Here is a 21,024-nt window from a genome sequence, read left to right on the forward strand (position 1 = left end):
TATCAAATAACTTGGGTTTTAGTCCTAATGCTGTCTATAAACATATAATTGTTGAAATGCTTATGATCAGACTCAAATGTAGCAATGCTGTTACAACAAAAATCACATACCACAAAAATGCATGAGCATTTGGGTTTATTTAACAGACAAACTTTACAACATGGCTCATTAGTACACTTGTACTACACCATCCTAGCCTGGCTTTCTCCAACCAGATCACAGAACCCTTAAGAATTCAAACTATCAAGAGCCCCTATGGACCCTTTTGGGAACATGCTCAAAAATTGGCTTCATGGGTCTTCTGCATAAGCTTCCATGCTTTCCAGAACATACCCCTCCCTCTGGGTGTAACTGGGCTTGGCACCTGCACCATTCCTTCAAGCCACTAAAATGTTTACTGCAAACTTTAAGCAGTGAACAGAGGCCCCAGCTGGCCTTCTCCACTGGACAGTCTCAGTCTATGCAACCTCTTAAACAAAAACTCTGGCATTGGAAATACATCCTGAAGCTTTGCTTGAATGCCAAGTGCTGTACAAGTATTGTGCTTTAATGTTTACATCTCTTGACGACACACCGCTCACCAATGAGTTCATCAGTAAATCATCACCCTTGGAGGAAACAGAGAGGCAAAATTCATCTTTCTTGAGGAGCTGAGGATGCAGACAATAATCAAGAGCCAGAGTACCACTGCCAGAACTGTAGAAGCATATGAGAACAAGGTAGGTGTCACATGAAACTGGACTCCTGCTACAGCTCTGGCTCTGCTGTGAGCACCCTGAGACGCAGCTTTTGCACTCTAAACGCATCCACACGTTTGTCCTCTAAGACTTTTAGAAGCAAGTTGTTTAACAGAGAACTGTGCTGTAGGAGTGTTAATACAACAGAAGTTGGCAATAGCTTCCATTGTTTACAGTTTCAGGGCTTGTTTCAAATGTGGACAAAGGTAATAACAGTACTAATAACGTACTCTTTGTAAAACTCACTGGAAGTACATGCCAGTAAGGGATACAAGCTTATTTCTCAGGCTCATGAAACTAGAAGAAATGCTGCTATCAGGACTTAAAATGAAACTTAAATTAAGACATAGAAAACTTTAATAGCAACACTTCTGAGAAACCTACAATTCATATTTGATCTCGACCTAAGCAACCATTACAAAATTGATTTTAAAAAAATATAGAACTGATATTTGACTAAGAAGCTAGTGTCCATCTTCTTTGCATCTGAATGATAATCTGTGGCTTATTTTGGCTTCTGAACTCAAGTTTTTTATTTTGTTGTCAAGCATTGTGTTGAGGATCAGATGCCTCTCCTAGATAGGCTTTTGAGCACAGATGTTAAGAAAGAGAGGGTCTGCAGGACATCTGTAAGGAGTTTAACACCTTTATGGATATGCATTGTTCAAAGCATGATCCCACCACTGCTTGAAGGAGCAATTCAAGCTTGAACCCAGGATGATTTTGAGTAGCTTTATCATTTGAGGGAAGCCATTCACACATCTCTAACCTCAGCCACTTACATTATTGAAAAGAAAATTTCACAGAAACTTTGATATTCTGTGATTCTGCGATAAAAAGGACTAAATAAGCACGGGCTGTGTTACAGTCCTGCCTAACACATCTCCTATTACCAGCACTTTGGAAAATGGGGATAGAGGGTCTCCAAGTACAGCTTCTCTATAGCTTTTACTTCACACAGATTTTTGAGTATCCAAGAGGATTGGTCCCTCTGTGGCTAAATTTAGGTAACATACTGCAGGCAGGTTTTTGTATTTTTCCCCTTCACAGCAGAGGCAATTGTCTGCTCTTTTTCTCCTATTGTATTAAAAAGCTGCCTGGTATTAAATTACACACACTCTTTTATTGACAGAAACTCAGTCTTTGCTATTTCTCCTTAGAGAATTTCAATTCTCCCAACAGGAAGAAGGCACTTCTTTCAGTCTTAAAATGAGTACAGCTTTTAAAATGAACTTCATATTTTTTGCTAACAAAGCCAACTTTTCCAAGCAATACTTTATATTTGAGCTGGGCCCACTGCTGGGTAGCCTACAAGTGAAAACATAAATCTGTCACTAGCTGTTAACTATTAGCTCTCCCTTAGCAGCAATAGAAAACTCAGCTTGTGCTGCCTTCCTTGAGAATAACTTACTCCATTAAAGCTCAAATCCAGCAGATTTCCTACGAATAGGCAGATCAAACAGAGACACAGTAGAAAAGGTGCAGCACGCAGACATATTGCAAATTACAACATGCAGCTCTGAATTTTGCTCATTAACACACAGGTAAATTCACATCTGAAACTTTGGAACTGACCAGGAATAAGCATGAATTTATGCCAAGTTTCAGTCCTAGCACTACCTTCAACGAAGAAATGAACCCATGGCCCTCACAACACTATAAAAGATGAGTACAACCAGGTTTGAGATTATTTTTACAGTAATACTGGGGAGAGAACCTTGCTAGAGCTTTCCCTTTGTGTGCATAGTTCTGCTTCACGTAAGTATCTGCATCCCTTAGGCCTTGGCAGCGTCACCCATCTTCTCCAGATTTCCTGCCACAGCCAGCACTGTGAAACAGCCACATTAGAAGATTTGGTCTTCCAACCATCCCTTACTTTATCCTCAGCAAAGGAACTCAAAGCAGTACAGGTTAGGATGCCTTGTTACACCTTTTTCTAAGCATTACTGCTCTAAAGGAGCAGCATTTTTGAGAGTCGCATTTTATGGATCTAGCATCACAAAGCCAAGCTGTACACACCATGTATGGAAGATAAATCAACCTCTGCAATTTTCACAGTGGTTCTTATTAAAAATGCTAGCAGAGACAGAGCTTTCACCTAAGACACAGATATCTAGTCTTCCTTCCATTATTACATTTTAGCACCTGCTGGAAGTTGGGGGCAGGGGGAACCTCTTTAACCCTTTGTTGCTTCAAAGAGATTGTTTATCATGGGATATCTCAAGTTGGAAGAGATCCATAAAAATAATTGAGTCAAACTTCCTGCTTTTGGCAGGACTACCAAAAACTGGACCACATGACTAAGTGCCATTCAGATCCTTCTTGAACCCTGACTTGCCTAGTGCCATGACCACTCTCCTGGGCAGCCTGTTCCAAAGCCTGACCATCCCCTCAACAAGGAGCCCTTTTCTAATGACTAAAGTACCATTGTGATGTCAATGTGAACATTTTAATTCTCACCTCTGAGGAGTTACATTGAAGTCTTGTAGACACCCCTTCTCCCAAGAAGTGGCAGGAGTTGAATTATAGTCAGAACAGGATGCTTTAGTGCATTAACAGCTGTAGGATGTCATCTATCAGGTACCTTTTTTCCCAAGTCTGCTTTTAAAGGCACTCCTGCATGTGCAAACTTTTGGAGGGTAAGCAAAAGCACCAAAAGCTGTCATTTCAAATGGAACAGTCTGTGGGAATTTAATCTCCTTCTCATGAGTTATCATTTACAAGGAATGGGCTCAGGTTATTTTAGTGCTTCTTTTGCTGTTAGCTTTCAGGGTGGGTTCATTGAAGCCATGAGGACTCTTGATCTCCAAAACGGTTTAGCTCAAAGACAAGTTCTTTTCTTAGCTTGTATAGACACAGAACAATCTGGAAAGCAACCTGCTTGCTGAATACTCTGCTTTGTTTGGACATATTGAGAAGAATTTTCCACCCATCTCTTTATATGCAGTTTATAGTTTGTCTTGGGTAAGGAATAACATGGTCAGTGTACAACATCTTTGTGCTTTCACTGGAATGATCTCTCTCATTAAATAGAAGAGTTTCTATTTTTTTTTACAAAAACCCCTTTTGATTCATTTTTATGATGATTGAACATTGCTTTGTTCAGACTTTTTGTGTCATCTACATTCAGAATGTCTCCTTTGTATATCAGTTTTCTTCCTACTGATTCATGCTCCACCTTCATCTCACTTCATGAGTCATCTTCTCTACTATTTGCAGCACTTAACACTTCTGGCAGTGAGGCCTGACTTCTAGAGTTATTTATGGCAATAAAAGGCTGAGGAGCAGATAACTCAGGAAACTTGTAACAGGATAGTGATTACCTCAACCCTAGGTCCTCGGTGTGGGTTTAACACTGCTAAACTCACATAGAAAATGGCAGAATTCAGCCTCCTGGCTGATCACATAATCACCACATCTTCCAGGACTAAGTGCTGCCCTCAGCAGCAGGGCTGTAGGATTGGGTTGCTCATTTGCATGCAGCAGAGACCAGTGTTATGATTACTAAGCTTTAACAAAACCATTCTTAAATCTCTTCAGCAGTGATAAAGTAACTTCTCTAAATCCTCAGGACCTCATTACCAAATCCCCATGTCTACTGGGTGTACAGCAACACTGCAAGCGCCACAGACACATCACTCACCAGCAAAGGGGAATTCTCACTGCAGGCAACACTCCCTCATGAGTGAGCCTGAGGTTATTAACACATCATTATTTTAGGCTTTCACTGGTATTGGAGTCCATCACCTCTATGCATGAAACAAAAAGGCAGAAGGCAAGCAGCAAAGTGTCACCCCAACAACAAAATATACCCTGCTGAAAGCTTTTAATGTCCCTACAGAGGGATGCTCTGGGAAAGACACAGAAGAAACCCCCAGCTAGGCTGGAAAAAAAATTGGAAATGAGAAAGTGGGTGATTTTACAGTGAAGGACATGAAGCCTTCTGCTAAAGCAAAGAAACAGGTCATCTAATTCTGCTGTGTATTTTTCCAGTGTTTGTTTTATCACCTGAAACCCTCTACTTTTTAATAAATCAAGCTAATGTAGACAGTTTATGTACAACCTACTACCAACATATGATTAACTGCAGTACAGTGGGTCTTATATTCATCTCAGAGACATTACAACTCCAGGTTTTTTTTGCTGAAAGCCTGGAAGATTATTCTAAAAATATTCACAAGAGAGGAAACTTCTGGAGCAGTCTTTTTTTGTTCCTACAGCAAAAGATTCACAGTCCATGGACACCAGAACAAATTGACTAAATTCAGTGATAACTGGAGTAATCTTCTGATCACATTTGGGGTAGAAAGACAGAAAGAACTGCTGCATGTTTTTGACAAATACCTACTACCATCCCTCAGCACAGAGCATTGCACATTTTGGATTTTGTTCTAGATTAGGGAAGAGGAACTGAATAAAACGCCACAACACATCACATCATTTTTTCCCCCAGAAACTGCTCACCAAACCACAAAGAAACAGACTGAAAAGGACTGCCTGAGTTTTGAAAGCCAGAGAGGTACAGACACTCAGCCCTCACCTTTAGATGCTGAGCCAGGGCTGCTGCTGAAGAAAATAACTGCAGTAGACAGAACAAACAATTGTACTGAGGAGAACGCTGTCACTGAGTCTTGGTAACTTACAGCTGCATCAGTGAATCAATCTGCCTGTGGCTTGCAAATGTGAAGAGCTCCACTGTTCCCGGCAAATATCTTTTTTGAGGGCAGAAGTAAATGATTTATAATGGGGCACAGCTGACTCTTGCTACTACCTGTCTCACCTGGGAAAAGGTATCTCATCTGTGTGTAACAACACACTAATTAGAAGAAACAAGTGAGAAGAAGCAGGAAGAGGCAAGTTAGTAATAAGTCAGTCACCAAATTCAAGCACATTCACATTATCATGAGTCTATAAAATTTAACTTGCTACTATTATATGATTAAATTTATCCAACTTCTTTATTGGCTCCATGACAAGATTCCCTTTTCCTAGGGATCAGGAGGTTGGAAACACATTGTATACAAACAAGAATACATAAAAGCAGGAGCATACAAGGATAAAGCTGTGACCAGCAGGGATTTGGGGCAGTAGAAAAACATAGTGGGACCCTAAGAATTTTAACAATGCAGAGAGACTGGCAGAGAGGTGAGACCTTCAGACAATATGGTGACAACAGGCCCCAAGAACATCTATTTGACAAGCATTGAGCATATGAGGGAAAGACAGAACAAATACCAAAATTATCATGCAGAAAACAACTGATGGGCTGAGATATACAGAGCACAGGTGAGTTGCAAGGAGATGACTCTTTCTATCCCAGAGATGTATGTCTGGTCAGTCTCTTGGCTTTGGAATCCTCTATGCCCTACCTTGAATGAGCATAAAACATTTATTACAGCCAGCTCTTCCAAAAAAACAGTAAAGCTCTTCCAAAAAACCAGTAAAGCAATTATGCCATTTGCAGTCTCCCTGCTATCAGCCCTGCCATCACCTCCTGGTCCATGCCCACTTCCATTTGGGCCACTGGCTTTGCCCACCTCCTTTCCTCACCAATCTCACACCATGCTCCCCTTTGCTTCTAGCCTGGCTTTTTACTTTCTTACCTTCAGCTACAGGTGACACATTCTTCCTTTCCACTTTCCCAGCCAAGGAAATCCAGCAGCAGCACAGGACCACTCTTCTCTCAAATCACAGGCCAAGCACTGCAGAACAGATTAAATGATAGCCCCGATTTTTACAGCTTTGTGGCAGTTCTCCTAGCACTCTCAGGAATAAAAAAAGCTTTCCTGCTTTCTCCTCTCTTGACAGACTTGTACTAAATCACTAAGGGGAGGAGCAAGAGATCATCTCGTTTCCTAAGCAGCTGGGATCCCACCTGAGAAGCTGAGAAAGACAGCCCATTAGATAGAGCTCACTCTTTCAGCCCACCTCCAGGCCTGGTCCAGTTGGGATGTTTTGCAAAAAAATTGTATTAGCAATACAGAAGAAAACCTGAAAATCACCCTGTGTTGCCTGGAAAGAACAATGGAGAAACAGGAATATGAGGGAAAAAAAAACACCTTAGAAAATAGAGAAGCTTTATTCAGCTGATTCAAAATTTTCCAGCAATCTGACAAATAGGAGAAATAAGAGACCTGAGGCTACATTCTCTCTACACAGTTAACCCAAGCTGTTCCTTGAATTTTGTTTCTTAGGTACATTTAGCTAAGGTTATCTGGCCAGGTATGGAATAAAAGCTGTTGTATGCATATACACACATCCATACAGACTGTTCCACTCAAGTGCTAATAGTCTCCCAGTGCCTTGTCATGTTTTCAGAAGAGCAAATGATCATCTCTTTGCAGCCAATGCCATTTCTTCCATTATTTCCTGGGCAAGAATTTTAACTCCCTGCAGCACAAAGCCCCATAAACCCCTGATGATACAGAGAGAAAAGCATAGCATCAGTAAAAGTGCCTTTTTGTAGCAGGACCACTCATGTGGTTCTGTCTGGCTCATCTGTGTGTCACATGTGATTGTTAATCTCTCAAATCAACTCTGCAGCAAAGATACCTTGGAAAAAGCAACAAGAAGTGCAGTACTAATAGCAGGCTACCTCAGATAAACTTCCTAGAATCAAAAACTTAAGATGAAGCTGGGGCATGGTGTAGTTCAACTGGTGGGCTGAGAAGTGATGCTGTCTAGCTTGTCAGCTTTACCTGGGGAGGGCACAAATCTGTTTCAGAAGTGAAACACTCAATTCTTCATCCTGTGCACATCCAAGGACTTAACCCAGAGCAAGTAACTTTTCCACCTGCATCTGTTGGGGCAGGGGGCATGTTAAAGGTAAGTAGCCTGGTACACGCTTTGTGAAGGGGGTGTTGTGTTGTCTGACCCCATTAGACCAGGGGAAGAACCATTCTGAGTCTTTCTAGGATGCCTTTTGGGAGAGGCTGACCACTGTGTGGAGGGCAACTTCAGGGAAAAACCCCACATGGATTTCTCCTTTTACAAACTTCACAACAACTTTAATAATTGCCTTTATTAGGAGGATCTGCTGAAATCCACAATTTCATGCTTTTTAACACAATAAGCTTCTGAGCCTCTTCCTGCAATACAAGATACAAACTCTTGGCTGGGCACACAGTTTAAATATTTTATGGATTTAGAAATAATTTCAAAATAAAGACCAAATGTCTCTGTTGAGTAAACTAATTTCTGTGTTATTAATAAGAGAAGCAGTTAAAGCCTGCCTTATTGAATTGTGTATTTAACTGAACACTGATCTAACTCCCACTGAAAACCATCCATGTCTTTCCATTACTTTCAGTGGATGTTGGACTTGTCTCTTGATGCTTAAGAGAATAGCTAAGCAGGGAGAACTCAGTTACATTTCTGAGCAAAGAAACAGCTTGCTGTTTTGACTTAGTTCAAGTGAACAGTACATTGTGAATATTCCTGTGTATAAAATTACACTGAGATGTAGCTGACAACTGCAGGGCTCCTCACCATGGCTAACTGCACAAAAAAAAAAAAAAAAAAACAGGACAGCAAATAGGTGCCAGGTGTCTGCTTTTAAAATGCCTTCAAGTATTAGATCTCCTGTTTGACTGCTGGGTCTCTTACCAAAACCCTCGGGGCACAGTTCAACAGCTCTCATGGCTAAGCTCCACAGACTTGTGTCACAGTCACATTTGCACTGCTCCCTGTCCCTTGACAGGTTGAAAAGGCACCAGCAAAGCAACAGAAGTCCACAACTCCATGGCAACTGTGGAGGAGAGCACTGGTCTCCCTGTCAGTGGCAATCTCTCTCTGCTAGCCATGCATGGAGGGAGACACACAAGTCTAGGCAAGGGTGACTTGAGGAGAAGCATCTCTGGAGGTCAGCCCAGCCAGGGCTTGCTCTCCTCAGACATAACCATCACAGATCTGTTTCCATTGGAGTTATTTGCCTGAATTTATTCCCTTGATCTTTACCAGAGGGCAGCCAGCTTTCTGAGGCTGAACTCGAACTGGCAGAGCAACCAGGTGAACAGAGTCGGAGCTGCAGATGTTTGAGTGCATCAGCATCACTGGTGCGGGCCAGAGGATTCCTACCCCGGCTGTTTGGGGACAAGGCCGCAGTCCCTGAGCCTCCTGCTTGCACGACGAAGAAATGGTCGGTGCACGATTAGCCTGACTAACGCGTAGTCAGGCTCCTCTGAGCTCACAGGCTTGAGCGCAGCTCGCTGCTCCTGCCCTGGGATTTTCCCTGGAGTTCCAGCACAAAGCGCCCCCGGCAGGGGTCACCCTGTCCCGCGGAACTCCGTCCCGGCGCCGCTCCCGCCCCGGCGCTGCCACCGGGGGGGTCAGGTGTTTATTCCTGCGGCTTTTTTGTTTTCCCCCCACCCGAGCTTCTGAACAGGAAGGGAGAATATTCCGTGCCTGCTGTATTTATGCCGCCGTCCCTTTTAAGTCAGTTTCCTAAGATACCCAGCTACAAGCAAGATGTGAATAACTTCGTTCACGCTGTCACCAGGAAGAAAAACGGGAGAAAAAATAGAGTTCCAAGAATACAGAAAGACAAGTTCAAGGGAAGTAAAATTATGTATGTACTATCAGTTTGCTTTTTCTCTTACTCCAGAGGCAACTCTGCCACAGGGAGGAATGCCAGCCATACTCAGAGATTTTTCCTACAAGAGTCACCTCTGTTGAAGGGAAATGTTCTGTGTGATGCTGAAATTAAGAGTTCAAAGGAAGGTAAAGAAATGCTCAAAATAATCAGTGGATCAGGGACCAGGTTTGATTTTTTGTGGGGTTGCATCTGCCTGAAGGAAAGGCAGTAGGCAGGATCCTGTGCTGGTGGGAGCTCGTAGTGCCAGGCTGCTTTGCCTGAGGCTGGCACCCCTGTTTGTCCATGGAGCTCATTCCAGGGCAGGTGTGAGTGCTGCTGGAGGTCCCTGTGGGGCATGGTCAGAGCTCCTCCCTTCACGAGTCTGTGTTTCTTCTCCCCCCCTCGTACTGATTTAGTCTCTTTCTTTTCCCTTCCTCATTTTGTTCCTCTATTCCTCTGATACTGTTCCTTATGACCCAGTTTGCCTTCTCTCCAGCATGCAGAGGAGTCACTCGGCTTTTTCCTGTCCTTGCTGCACTGCAGTTCTTTATACGCTGAACAAGAATGTTCCATTTAAAATACCAGCCATTGCTGCTGAACCACCAAACCCCTCCGATTTCAAAACAATGTCTGAACAGCTGGGACAAATGTTTTTCTCACAAAAAGCAAGACACGACCACTATGCCCTACATCCTCGGGGAGACACAAAATACACACCTAGACCACATTCTCAAATAAGCCCCTAATAATCGATAGACAGGAGTAGCTGGCAGGAACTGAGATGCCTCCAGTTTTGAAGCATTTGAACTCAACATCCAAATGGTTTTATGTTGCATAAGTCCCTGTTTTATAAACAGCCTGTAGTGCTGAGACAGTGTGCTGCAGCAGCTCTTGGGAGCTCTCTCTTGTGAAGCCACACTGTTTCCTAAATTACTCTGTTCTCACTTTTAATATTATCCAGAATGATGAAACTAAATTTGTTCCTTAGAGCTTTGCGTTAACTGCCTGTCTCTGTCAGTGCACTTCAGACCAAGCCAAAATACTGAATGGTGGGAGCACAATTGTGCTGCACAATGCAATGCTTTGGCATGAGTTCAAGAAGCTTAATGCCAGAAAGGGTCAGTAAACAATGTCATTATTCCCTATATAAACAGAACTTTAAATTTAATTACAGACTGTAGTACCAAGGGTACAGAAGGATTGTAAATGAAAAAAAAGAGAGAACCAGGAGCCTTCAACCTCCCTTTGTTTTTCAATGTTACCTTTACATTTCAAAACAACTCGTCCTCTTTTCAACTTCTGTCAGAAGTGCTGGTTTCCTTTGAGGAGCCAGAAGTTCTTATTTCAGGCAGCATATCAAGAGAAACCATGTTTTCCCAGCACATAGTCAACAAGCACTGAAAAGAGACTTCAGTGACTGTAGAAGCAACTACTGAAAATATCCCAATTGGTGTAAGATTCCTACGTTGAAATGTGCAGGGAAGGTTTGGGAGCAGTGGGCATAGGGAAAGGGCAGGATTAATGAGGAGAGAGGGCTGGACCAGGGTGCTTTAGGATAGAAAAGTCCCTCCCAGAATGGCAGTAACAAAATTATTTCCCTCCTCCTTTTGAAAAACAAAGCAAAGCAAAAGAAAACACGAAGTTTTGATAAAACAAAGAGGTAACTTTACTTTTTCAAAGTAAAGCCAGTATCAATCACACACAGCAGGAACTCAATTTAGCACAGTGAATTCATTTTCTTTTCCTGTTGACTTGCAGATTAGGAAGGCACAGGATAAAGAGATCCTGTCAGGGATATTAAGGGAGCTCTCCTGCAAAGATACCATACATAAGCTCTGGTCACAGTCTCTCCTTACCACGGAGCAGCCATGTTTCCAGCTGATTGACACTATCTCACAGAGGGTGAGGACGGAGACAAGCTAGAATGTCCTACCCAAGTGTGTGACCCCTGTGTGCCCTCGCTCACAGCTACTCCATTGCCTGGGATTTAATTCTCTGGAGTGATTTGTTCTGAAATAGGGACCTGACTGATGTATACATAGCAGAATAAACTTGCCCACTATCATCACTTTTCCATTCCCATTAAATTCAGTTTTCTCTTGTTCCTTCTGTGTTTTGTGTTTAACAGGCCATCTTTTATTTTTAACATTTGAACATCTCTGGCAGGTGCTAGATCTGTTCTTCCTCCCTGGCAGTTTTAGCATAAGAATTGTTTGGTTTTGGAGGAAAGTGGGGAAAGAAAATGGATAAGGTAAACATAAACAAATTCAGAAAAATATTTGCAAAGACAGCACTGGGAAAATTCTCACTCCTCCACATGAGAGCCTTTAGTGTGCTGTGGCAATATGTAGTGACTGGCCACTACAGTGTGCTGGTATGTCTGCTTCCATTATTTTCATTCTCTTTATATTCTGGAAGATATTAAAGCCGGCTAGTGATATGGAAGGTAATGGTTACTGGTGATGGTATCTCTGAGAGCTGCTTAGACATGAGTCCCACTTCAAAATCAAGAGTAAGATCCTGCTGCAGAAAGTCCTGCTGGCACTAAAAACTTCCTTCTGAAGTGGTACTCTCATTTAGTTGTGAGAGCCCTTACGTTTCCTGTAACACTCCCTGGATGCCTAGAGCTAAAAACATGAGCTATTAGAGTTGGAATTACTGAGCCAGAGCTCTCAGCCTGGGACTGCCAGGGATCACGATCCTCAGTAAAACACTGTGACTTCCTCTGCAGTGGGAAATTAAACATGCCTGGGGTCAAGTGGCATGGGATGCCAACATATATCCTATTAAATGGTCCTTGATCCAGAGTATCCTCTAAATTGTGCCTGGGAGCTGTTGGGACAGTGCTAGCTGGCCAATGTAACAACTGTCAGAGGTTGTTCTGACATTTGAACTCATGACCAGAAATCTTCCTTGACTCTTTCAATTAATAGAGTAGGCACAACCTGTCTGAAACAATGTTTTCCTCACACTTCTGCCCAGTGTACTATTCCTTCCTCAATGAAATGTGCCTTTGACTGTACTACCAAAATACTTACAATTATCCCACGACTGAATACTTACCTGGTAGAAACAAGCTACTTTAGTTAATAAACAGCCATGTGAAATACGAAACTCATTAACCTGTACCCAGTCTGCTTGTCACAAATACTGTGGTTTTATCACCAGCTCTAGCAATTGATAAGTCTCATGCTTTACCATCTTCCTTTTCCCTTAAGAATTTCTGAAAGATCACTGCTTTGCAACGGCAGTTCAAACACTCTTTGTGGGCACTTGGTGGCTGACAGGCAAAAAGGAAAAAAAAAATAGAAAAAAAGAAAACTTTCTGATGGATAGCCCTCATAAGCTAGGAAGTCAGTGGGCTACAAGTCCTCTCCAGCAACTAAGCTGCTCCTAGGCATATCCGTATCAGCCTTCAAAAAAAAAAGATATTTCATGATCCTATAGGATACTGAAAACAAGCACTAGATGGAGCAGTGGGTAAACTTCTGGACTTTCTCCCTGCTTTTATGCAATCCATGAAGCTACCAGATAGCCCTCTTGGAACCTGAGCTGACAAGCTGATGCCAGGTCAGTAGTTTGTGAAGACACAAGTGTACCTTGGGTAGGGCTGAACCATTAGTCTGTGTTACAGGACTCTTTGGATTCAGGGCAAGTAACACTGATGTGTAACTGGTGGCCACATTCCGAGATGTACTCTTAGATGTTTGTACATTCTTCTTTGTCTAACAGTTCTGACTAATATCCATCCTTTTCGAAGATTTTCACTAACGATCTGTAAGTCCACAGTATCCCACTTATCATTTGATTGCTGAGGTCGTCAGTCAGCAAAATCAAAACCAGACCTTCCTTTTTAATTATGGATTGTGCATTTTGCCTTGTCTGCATTACAAAAATATCACAGCTTTTTCATAGCTGAGAGACAAAGACTCTGGTCTTCCTTGGTGTTTGAAGATTCCCAATATAGGGTGTCCCTAACATTAGAAAACTCAAAATGTATATGAAGGGGGAGCAATTTTCACAAGGCATCTGGTCTGGGTTTCAGGCATTTTCCCAGTTGGAGAAAAAGTTATCTTGTTGGAAAGGAAAAAGCATATTGCTGGGAAACAGCCTCATGATTCTTAGAGTAACTTGGAGGGAAAGGGGAATGCTGAAATTAATAGCTTTTAAACATTTGGGAATGCCAGTGTGGACTTCAGCTTTCTTTAAAGTACAAGAAATAGAAAAGGGGAGGGAATATTTTCACCTCTTTCCTTGACAAAAACCATCTTTGTCATGTCAGCCAACAGCTAGTGCTGAGCTTATCACTGCCTCCACTCTGCCCTGCTCTCCCATCTCAGTAACCTGTTCTGGCTTCTGAAACTCACACCCTTTGGAACTGATTGAATAATGGACTTTTCACTTCAGGCTCTCTCAAATAAGAGAAAAAAATCCTGTGGGTTGCCTATGGAGTTATTAAATCTAGCTTCAAGATGCTACATTTGAAAATTAATTGTAAAAATGAAAGAGGGTCACTTCTAAAGTGAAAAAGAGGATTGTTTTGAAAATAACAATTGTTTTAAGGTCTTACCCTTCCTTGGTTTTTTGCCCTCTGGACTGTTTATCAAAACCTGCCCTAGTTTGCCAATTTCATAGCAAATGACTTCAGTTTTCCAGAAAGTGCAGATGTCCCTCACCAGATTACTAAGAAAATAACAGTAGAGTATTTAATGTTTGCGAGAGAGCTATTCGAAGAATTATTCATGTCAGCAGTTAGTCATAAACCTTTATACAAACATTTATATCACCAGAAAGCTGATGACAACCCTAAATTCTTCTCTTAATTTTTTCCCCTCACTCTTCCCTTTTCTAACGTGCTTCCTAAATGAATCCAATGGTTTGTCCAGAATTCATCCATCTGACTTTATGGCTAGGATATGCTCCAAGGAGGTGGGAACAGCTTACAGCTTGGTTAGAAGGACTGAAAAATAAGTTTCTTTTACTCATGTAAACCTGGCATTTAGCTGAATTCAAGCATTGACAGGCTAATGGTTGTTGTTTAGCTGCAACACCAATTTATTTTACATTTTAAGACCTGATGTAGCATCATGCTCCGTCTCTCAATAGCCCCAGAAGCACCTCGAGAGAGAGGCATCAGGGACTTTCTCTGCAAGGGAGAGCCCAGCCCACACAAACAGTAATTATTGCTTTGTTCACCCTGCTCCCTGTCAGTCACTGGTAACAAGAATGGATGCCCAGACAGCAAAGAGTGCTCCAACAGCTCATTGTCATCTCCTCCAGCACAGGTACCACAGGCAGTCACTGAGGACAATGGACACTGGAGACAGGAAATTGCCTCTTTTATCTGTCCCTGAAGCTGCTCCTGATTCAAGGTGTGATGGCAGAACCTGAATTTTCACAGTGTATGCAAGATGTCAGCAATAAAACCTGGGCCTGGGAAAGGTTTAAAATAAGCAAAGGAATGCTAAATTACACCTTAAAACCCTACTCCAGAGAAATGAAAAATGGCATTATTAACCTGAGCCAAAAGCACTTGATGTTGGAAGGAAAACCCAAGCAACAGTGGCTAAATTGACAGAAAAAAGACCTCAGTTTATGCAAATATTGATGACAATGTTGATGACAATATTGATCAAGAACAAAAACATCCCTGTCACCTAATGGGGAAAAGTAATCTGCACATGGCAATATCCACTGGCAGTATTGCTGTAAATAATCACTCTGAAGTGCAATTTATGATTATCACTGAGACCATTTTAAAGAAGAAAAGAGTATAGGCTGATAGCAGAGAAAAGTTTTGTTTGTTACTTTATTAATAATGATTTGTGTAATGCCTTATTAGTCATCATTTATATTTGTGTAGAGGCCTTCATTACAAAAGTCACTCTGCAGATTGACCTAATTGATTCTATAGAGAGAACCACACTGATTTTGAAGGCATGCACAATAAATATTACATCACTTTCACTTGCTCTTCTGTTGGCTGTACAGGAGAGAAATCCTCTTTCTACCACATACTGTCTCTGCAAAACTGTAGACCCAGATGTAAACAGAACTATGCTAAAACAATGAGTACACACAACATACTCTGCATTTGCCTAAAATATACAAATTATTGCAATATGCAATTTCCTATTTCAAATGACAGTTGATCTGAATTATGATAAAGTACTTTAACTAAATTTTTACCATTTATAAACATTTCTTGAACTTGAAAGCCATGCACTTATTCAGCAGCATGCTATTCCACTTAATGGGATAATGAAGTGTAGGAGCAAAACCAGGCTACCTGCACTTTTTGGCATCTTATGTAGCATTGTCATCAAAGTGATGCTGTGGCAAGGGGAACAGCTCAAGCGTATCACTAAGCCCTGAAACAAGCTATGCCATTATGTGAAAGTTCCCACGAAGCCCCAGTGACTGTTAAATTATTGAATGTGAATTGCTTGAAAATACAGCATTTCCAGCAACTCCTTTGCAAAAGACTGAAGTGTTGCTCACTACTAGATGTCTCAAGCAATAATAAAATCAAGGCATGAAATCCCTATGCAACAGCAAATTAAAGAGAACGAAGAGAGCATATAGTATTACTGAAAAATAAAATTAGGGATAATCTTGTATTCAGTGTTTGGATTCAGTCTTCATCCAGAAAGAAAATCCTGTAATAAGTACCTATGGATTCATCTTCTGGTAGCATGAAATGTCACTGCTTTCCCCACACTGTCACTGTGACCCTCTGTGTAGTGGAGTCAGAATTATTTGGCTCATTGCTGTGAACTCTCTGTTCTGTTATTGTCAAGACACAGCACTCCTTTTCTGCCAAAAAGCTGGGATGTGTGCAAAGCAGGAAGACTTGGGCCTTGCCCTTTCCCCCTTGCCTGTTGCCCCTTCCCCCTTCCTTTTCCCTCTCCTTCCCCTTCTGTGCTTTGCTTGGGACAGCAAAAGCAGCTGTTTTATTGGTGTGGTCCTGGAGATCTCAGATTAAAGGTCTATCAATTTATACCCAGTGTACAAATATATTTAATATACATATATTTGTATACACAGCACTTCATATCAGCCAGTGTCACGTGATGATGGGACTTGGTTTGCTTGCTGGGAGAGTATATCTTTTATTTAATAAGAGGAGCGTAGGTATTGCTGTTTTTCCTGGATGCCTCTTGGGAACTTTCTTTGACATCTAAAGCCTTTTTCTGGCAACCAGTTTGTTCTCTAACAACAGCAGGCTGGGAGTTGTGATAGATCCCATTTAGTCTTTTGAGAAACAACTAAATTCTGTGAGCTAACTTGTCTTCTTTTACCATCTAAGGAATATTGGCAGGCTGCAACCATTTTCCTCTGTTAGCCCTTGAAATGATTCTTCATGCTTTTGTCACATAATTAAAATTAGATTATTGCAACTCCCTGCTGGCTGGCCTTAGAGCTTTGTAAACACTCCAGCTGGCCCCTAGGTTCAGAGTGAAAGGGATGCTCTAAGCATATTCTTTCTTTGTCCTCTCTTCTCTCATCTGTGTTAAAATCACTGCACTTGCTAACTGCCAGCAGAATGTATTGGGTTATTGCTTTCTAAGGGCAGTGAACATAATGTTAAATACATTATGTGCCAAAGTCTCTCTCAAGCTTTGCTTGAAAGAGCCTGGATGCAGGAGCTTTCAATCTATTTTCTCTTTGTTGGTGAGGTCTCTTTTTGCTGAAAAGAAGGGAAAGAAGGGGGAGGGAGTGGAGGAGCACAGGCTCTCCTAACACAGCATTCAAATAGAAAATGCATACAGCTACACAATTTCAAAAGCAGGGGCTGACTTTCATTGATGAGTGTGTAAATACCATGAACATTATGCAGTTGCTTCTTCTCCTATGACAAAATGACTCCCTTCCACCCCAAAACATGAAAGCCATTTTGAAATAACAGTCCTCCCACTACAGCTAGGCTTTCTGAGTTCAGTAGGCAGCATTCCTGGCTGACTTCTTTTTATGTCACATTTGCTTATGGACCGTTACTCCCACATTCACATCCAGCCAGTTCCGTCTTATAAATCTTGCATGGAACATCACAACCGTGTGAGATTTGCCTGATGAGCTTGTAGGGATATCATATTAAAGTTCTCAAGGGTCTGCATGACTAATTGTTAATGAGAGAGAACAATGCAGGGATAATGGTGCTTTAAAAGTAAGTAATACTAATGGCATAGTTTGTGTTTGGATGTGATTGTGCATCTTGCTGTCACATGTAGAGATCATCTCTTAGTGTCCTCTGGTTTTATGAGCCCATAACCTCAGCTCTATAATCAGATAGTCAGTAAGCACTTACTCTGCTGAAGGAGAATTATCGTGGTGAAGAAGCACAGACAGGCAGTAAAGCTGGCTGTATTGACCTCTGCAAAACTATCAGAGCCTCACCACTAAAGCCAAGAGTACATTTGTTTGGGGTGAGTTTTTACACAGTCTTCGCCAGCCAGTGCTATGAAATGATGACTATGGCTGCAGAACCACTGGGGTAATACTGCAGAATACCAGTATTCTCCTTATTTGTGCTTCACCTTATCTCTCATATTAATGATTTATGTTCCAGCATGGTCACCTCTGTGCCCAGTCATTTTTCTGTGCTATCTATTCCTTTAGACACCAATATTTAGTCATGCAGTGCTGTTACTAGCCAGGGGCTTGATTTTAAATCCCTTGGACAGATTTCCAGAACGACTCCCCCATCCAGCTGAAAGCATAAGCACTGCGGGTCTTTGGCAGCTCTGCAAATCAAGACTGCAGCTCCTAGAAGAAGTCTGAAAACAGTTGATTCTTACACTCAGCTTCCTGCCACAGTGCAGTTTGTGACTGCTGGCAGCCACAACATAACATAAGCTCCGTTTCTTTTCTCCCCTGTTTCATTGGGGATTTTGCTGACAGAAATACGTTACCACGGGTGAGCAAGTGCACGACGCCATGGCTAATGCAGAGAACATCCTCTCCTACGACAGAGATGGCATTTGCCATGCTCTGCTGCCTTCCCAGTGCAAACATCTCTGCTGGGGACCTCACCACTGCAGTGCTGGCATGCCACTGCCTTTGAGCAGGGACGGTGCCAACCTCCCAGACAGCCGTAAGCATGCGAAGCCAAGACACCATGTATCAGGGCCTGTGCATGTGTCAAGGACAGGTTTCCCAGCCTGAAATGTCAAAGCAACTGTTTTTTCCCTCAGGAGGTGCATTTGTCTCTATGGTGAAGAAAATGTATTATCACAAGTGTTGCCTTTGAGCTCAGAGCTGGATAAAGACCAAACAGACACTGAATCCAGCAAAATTTCAGCATCCCCCTCTTCTTATCCTCTGACAACTTTTTTCTTCCAAGAACCAGTCTGCTTCCAAAAGGAGAGAACTAAATACTGACCAACACACTCCTTGCTTCCAGACTTTACATGACAACTGCTAGGAAAGTGACATTTGAAGTTTGTTCTATTGAGGACTAGTCTCAAGTCTAGTGCCTTGTTAGCCAAATTGGGACTCCACTTGTTGTGAGCCCGTGTCTCCTAATACTGGCATAGATAAATGGCCTCTAACTGGGCTCTCCATTTTGCTCCTAACATTACAGACCCCACACAGAGACACAGCGCCCGGTTTCAGAGCTGGGCACTTGCAGAGGGCTGTGCAGTGATCCTGTTGCTGCTGAGTCTCAAAGGAATGAAGGGGGTGACTGATTCCAGTACGCTGGCAAGCCAGCTAGGACTCCAGCTCCTGACCTCGCACCAGCTTCCTTCTGGGTGCCAGCTGCTGACTGGGGCTGACTTACTCACTGATGAGAGCCAAAGGAGCCAGGACCCACAGGGCATTTCACTCTTAAAACATCTTGCAATGCTGCAGAAATGCAGGCTTGTGGAATAAAACAGACAGTTAAGCAGAAGATGGATACTTTATCCCTTTCCCAAAATCGGCGAGCAGAAAAATCTCTAGTTGCCTTTCACAAGTAATTTCATGTTACTTCTCCTGTGTTGCTCTGATATTTTTGTTTCAAAGAGAGTGAGGGTGATGTGGAGTTTTGTTTCTTTCTTTATTTTTAATTAGCACCTCTGGGCAGTGACCCAATCAAAGCCTCATCTCCCTAACAGAAGGCTGTCTGACCACAACTTGCATGTTCCAATTTTCATTCACAGGCAAAGACTATCTGTTGTCCAAGTATTTTTACTCTGTCGTAATCAAAATACAAATTGTAGCTTAACTTAAAATAGACATGTCAGAAACACTTGACATGACCTGCATACCTGTCAACAAGTGATAATCAAATTTCCTTGCCATACTAAAGTTGGGCAGAAGACATTTATTTAAAAAAAACCCAACCCAACCTATCTAGTTTCCATATTATATTGAATTTCTGAGACACAATGGGAGTTTTTCTTTTATGCAATGGAGTCTAAAAGGAGTACAAGCAGTTAAAGGGATGTCTGCTGCAGCTGGAAGAAGGGTACAACTTCTCTTTGAAACAGCTTACATGCAGCATTACTGAAACTTAAAGAGCAGAGGTGGAATTATTTCTCTGCTTTTTCCATTTATTGATTATGCAAATACAGTTTCCCTTGTATAAATATTTAGCTTCTCCATTTCTCTCTGAAAATCAAACAGCAGCAGGGCTAGAAAAGCAGGGAACTCAATTGTAAAACTGGCATTACGGTGTATTTGTGAAAGTTGAGAGCACAAATTGTAGTGCATTTTTAATGAAAGTAAAACCCAAACTGACACTGTGCCTTACAAAAATATTGGGAAAAAAATTACATAGGGCCAAAAGGAAACTTCCTACAGAAGAAGACGGTAAAAAAAAATGTGGCAATGTTTAGCAGAAAAAGATAAAGGTATTAGGAAAGAGAAATTATTCCAGTTCCTTTCTGCATAAACTTGCTTTGGAAGTGTTTGCCAGAAACAAAAAGCTCACCCTAGGAATACAAACAAATAGGCCTCTACAGTACAGGGTTAAAATTATCCATGTCTCACCAACTTGTGATCCAGACTAAGCAGGGCATTAAAAAATCCAAAAGAGCACCGCTTCTTCTATTCCTGAAGAGACTGAAAGGGTACACTGACATAACAGTTTCCAACAGCTGTGATAACAGCCTGTGCAGGGTCATGCTGGAGCTGATGGACAACAGCCCCTTGCACGCAGAGCACTGGAGCCGGGCTTTGGGGGCTGCCTGTTGCCAGGCTCAGCTCTGGTTACCTTGTACAGTATATCACAGACTAATCCTTCTGTACTTGTCTGATCCTCCTCTGAGGGTTCCCCCCCATCTCCTTTTCTGGTTTTGCCAAGGCACAGGAATGCCTTTCCCTGCCTCCTTTACTGGATTTTGCCTGTTTCAGCTTCTGACACAAAATGGCCCTTCCTCGCCCAGAGGTGTTGTGAGATGCATAGAAGAGAGCTTTTCCTTTCCCCACTAATTGCATGGGTTTGACATGTAAAAGTTACAAACCTCTACTAAATATAGTACCAGAACAAATCATTTCTTTGTCATGACATTGCTGCTCTAAGACAGGAACTTACTGGGTTAAAATCTGAGACACTTCTTATTTATTTGAACAATCTCCCACTAAGTTCAATGCAACTGTACTGAGAGGAAACTACAGTGAGGACTGCTGAACAGAAAAGCTCACAATTATCAAGTAATTATCCCAGGAAACCTACTGCTGAGGGAGACACTGTTGCCCTTGATCCCATGAGACACAAGGACCATGACACAG

At 42.1% G+C, this 21,024-nt stretch overlaps 2 protein-coding genes across 3 annotated transcripts in view; one reads left to right on the forward strand and one right to left on the reverse strand.

Annotated features, from left to right (window-relative positions):
• Positions 1-6,510, reverse strand: part of ATXN1 (ataxin 1) — a 334,709-nt gene extending 328,199 nt beyond the window's left edge. For both annotated transcript variants that reach the window (XM_064705220.1, XM_064705217.1), the window contains exon 1: positions 6,341-6,510. The gene's annotated coding sequence lies outside the window, so the exon portion shown is untranslated. The remainder of the gene's footprint in view (positions 1-6,340) is intronic.
• Positions 550-5,375, forward strand: STMND1 (stathmin domain containing 1). Its single transcript, XM_064703191.1, is given in 5 exon segments — positions 550-637; positions 640-719; positions 4,579-4,627; positions 4,630-4,700; positions 5,133-5,375. Coding segments are annotated over 5 exon segments (531 nt in total).
• Positions 6,511-21,024: the final 14,514 nt, after the last annotated feature.

Source organism: Zonotrichia leucophrys, chromosome 2 (assembly GCF_028769735.1).
Source record: "Zonotrichia leucophrys gambelii isolate GWCS_2022_RI chromosome 2, RI_Zleu_2.0, whole genome shotgun sequence".
Classification (NCBI taxonomy): Eukaryota; Metazoa; Chordata; class Aves; order Passeriformes; family Passerellidae; genus Zonotrichia; species Zonotrichia leucophrys.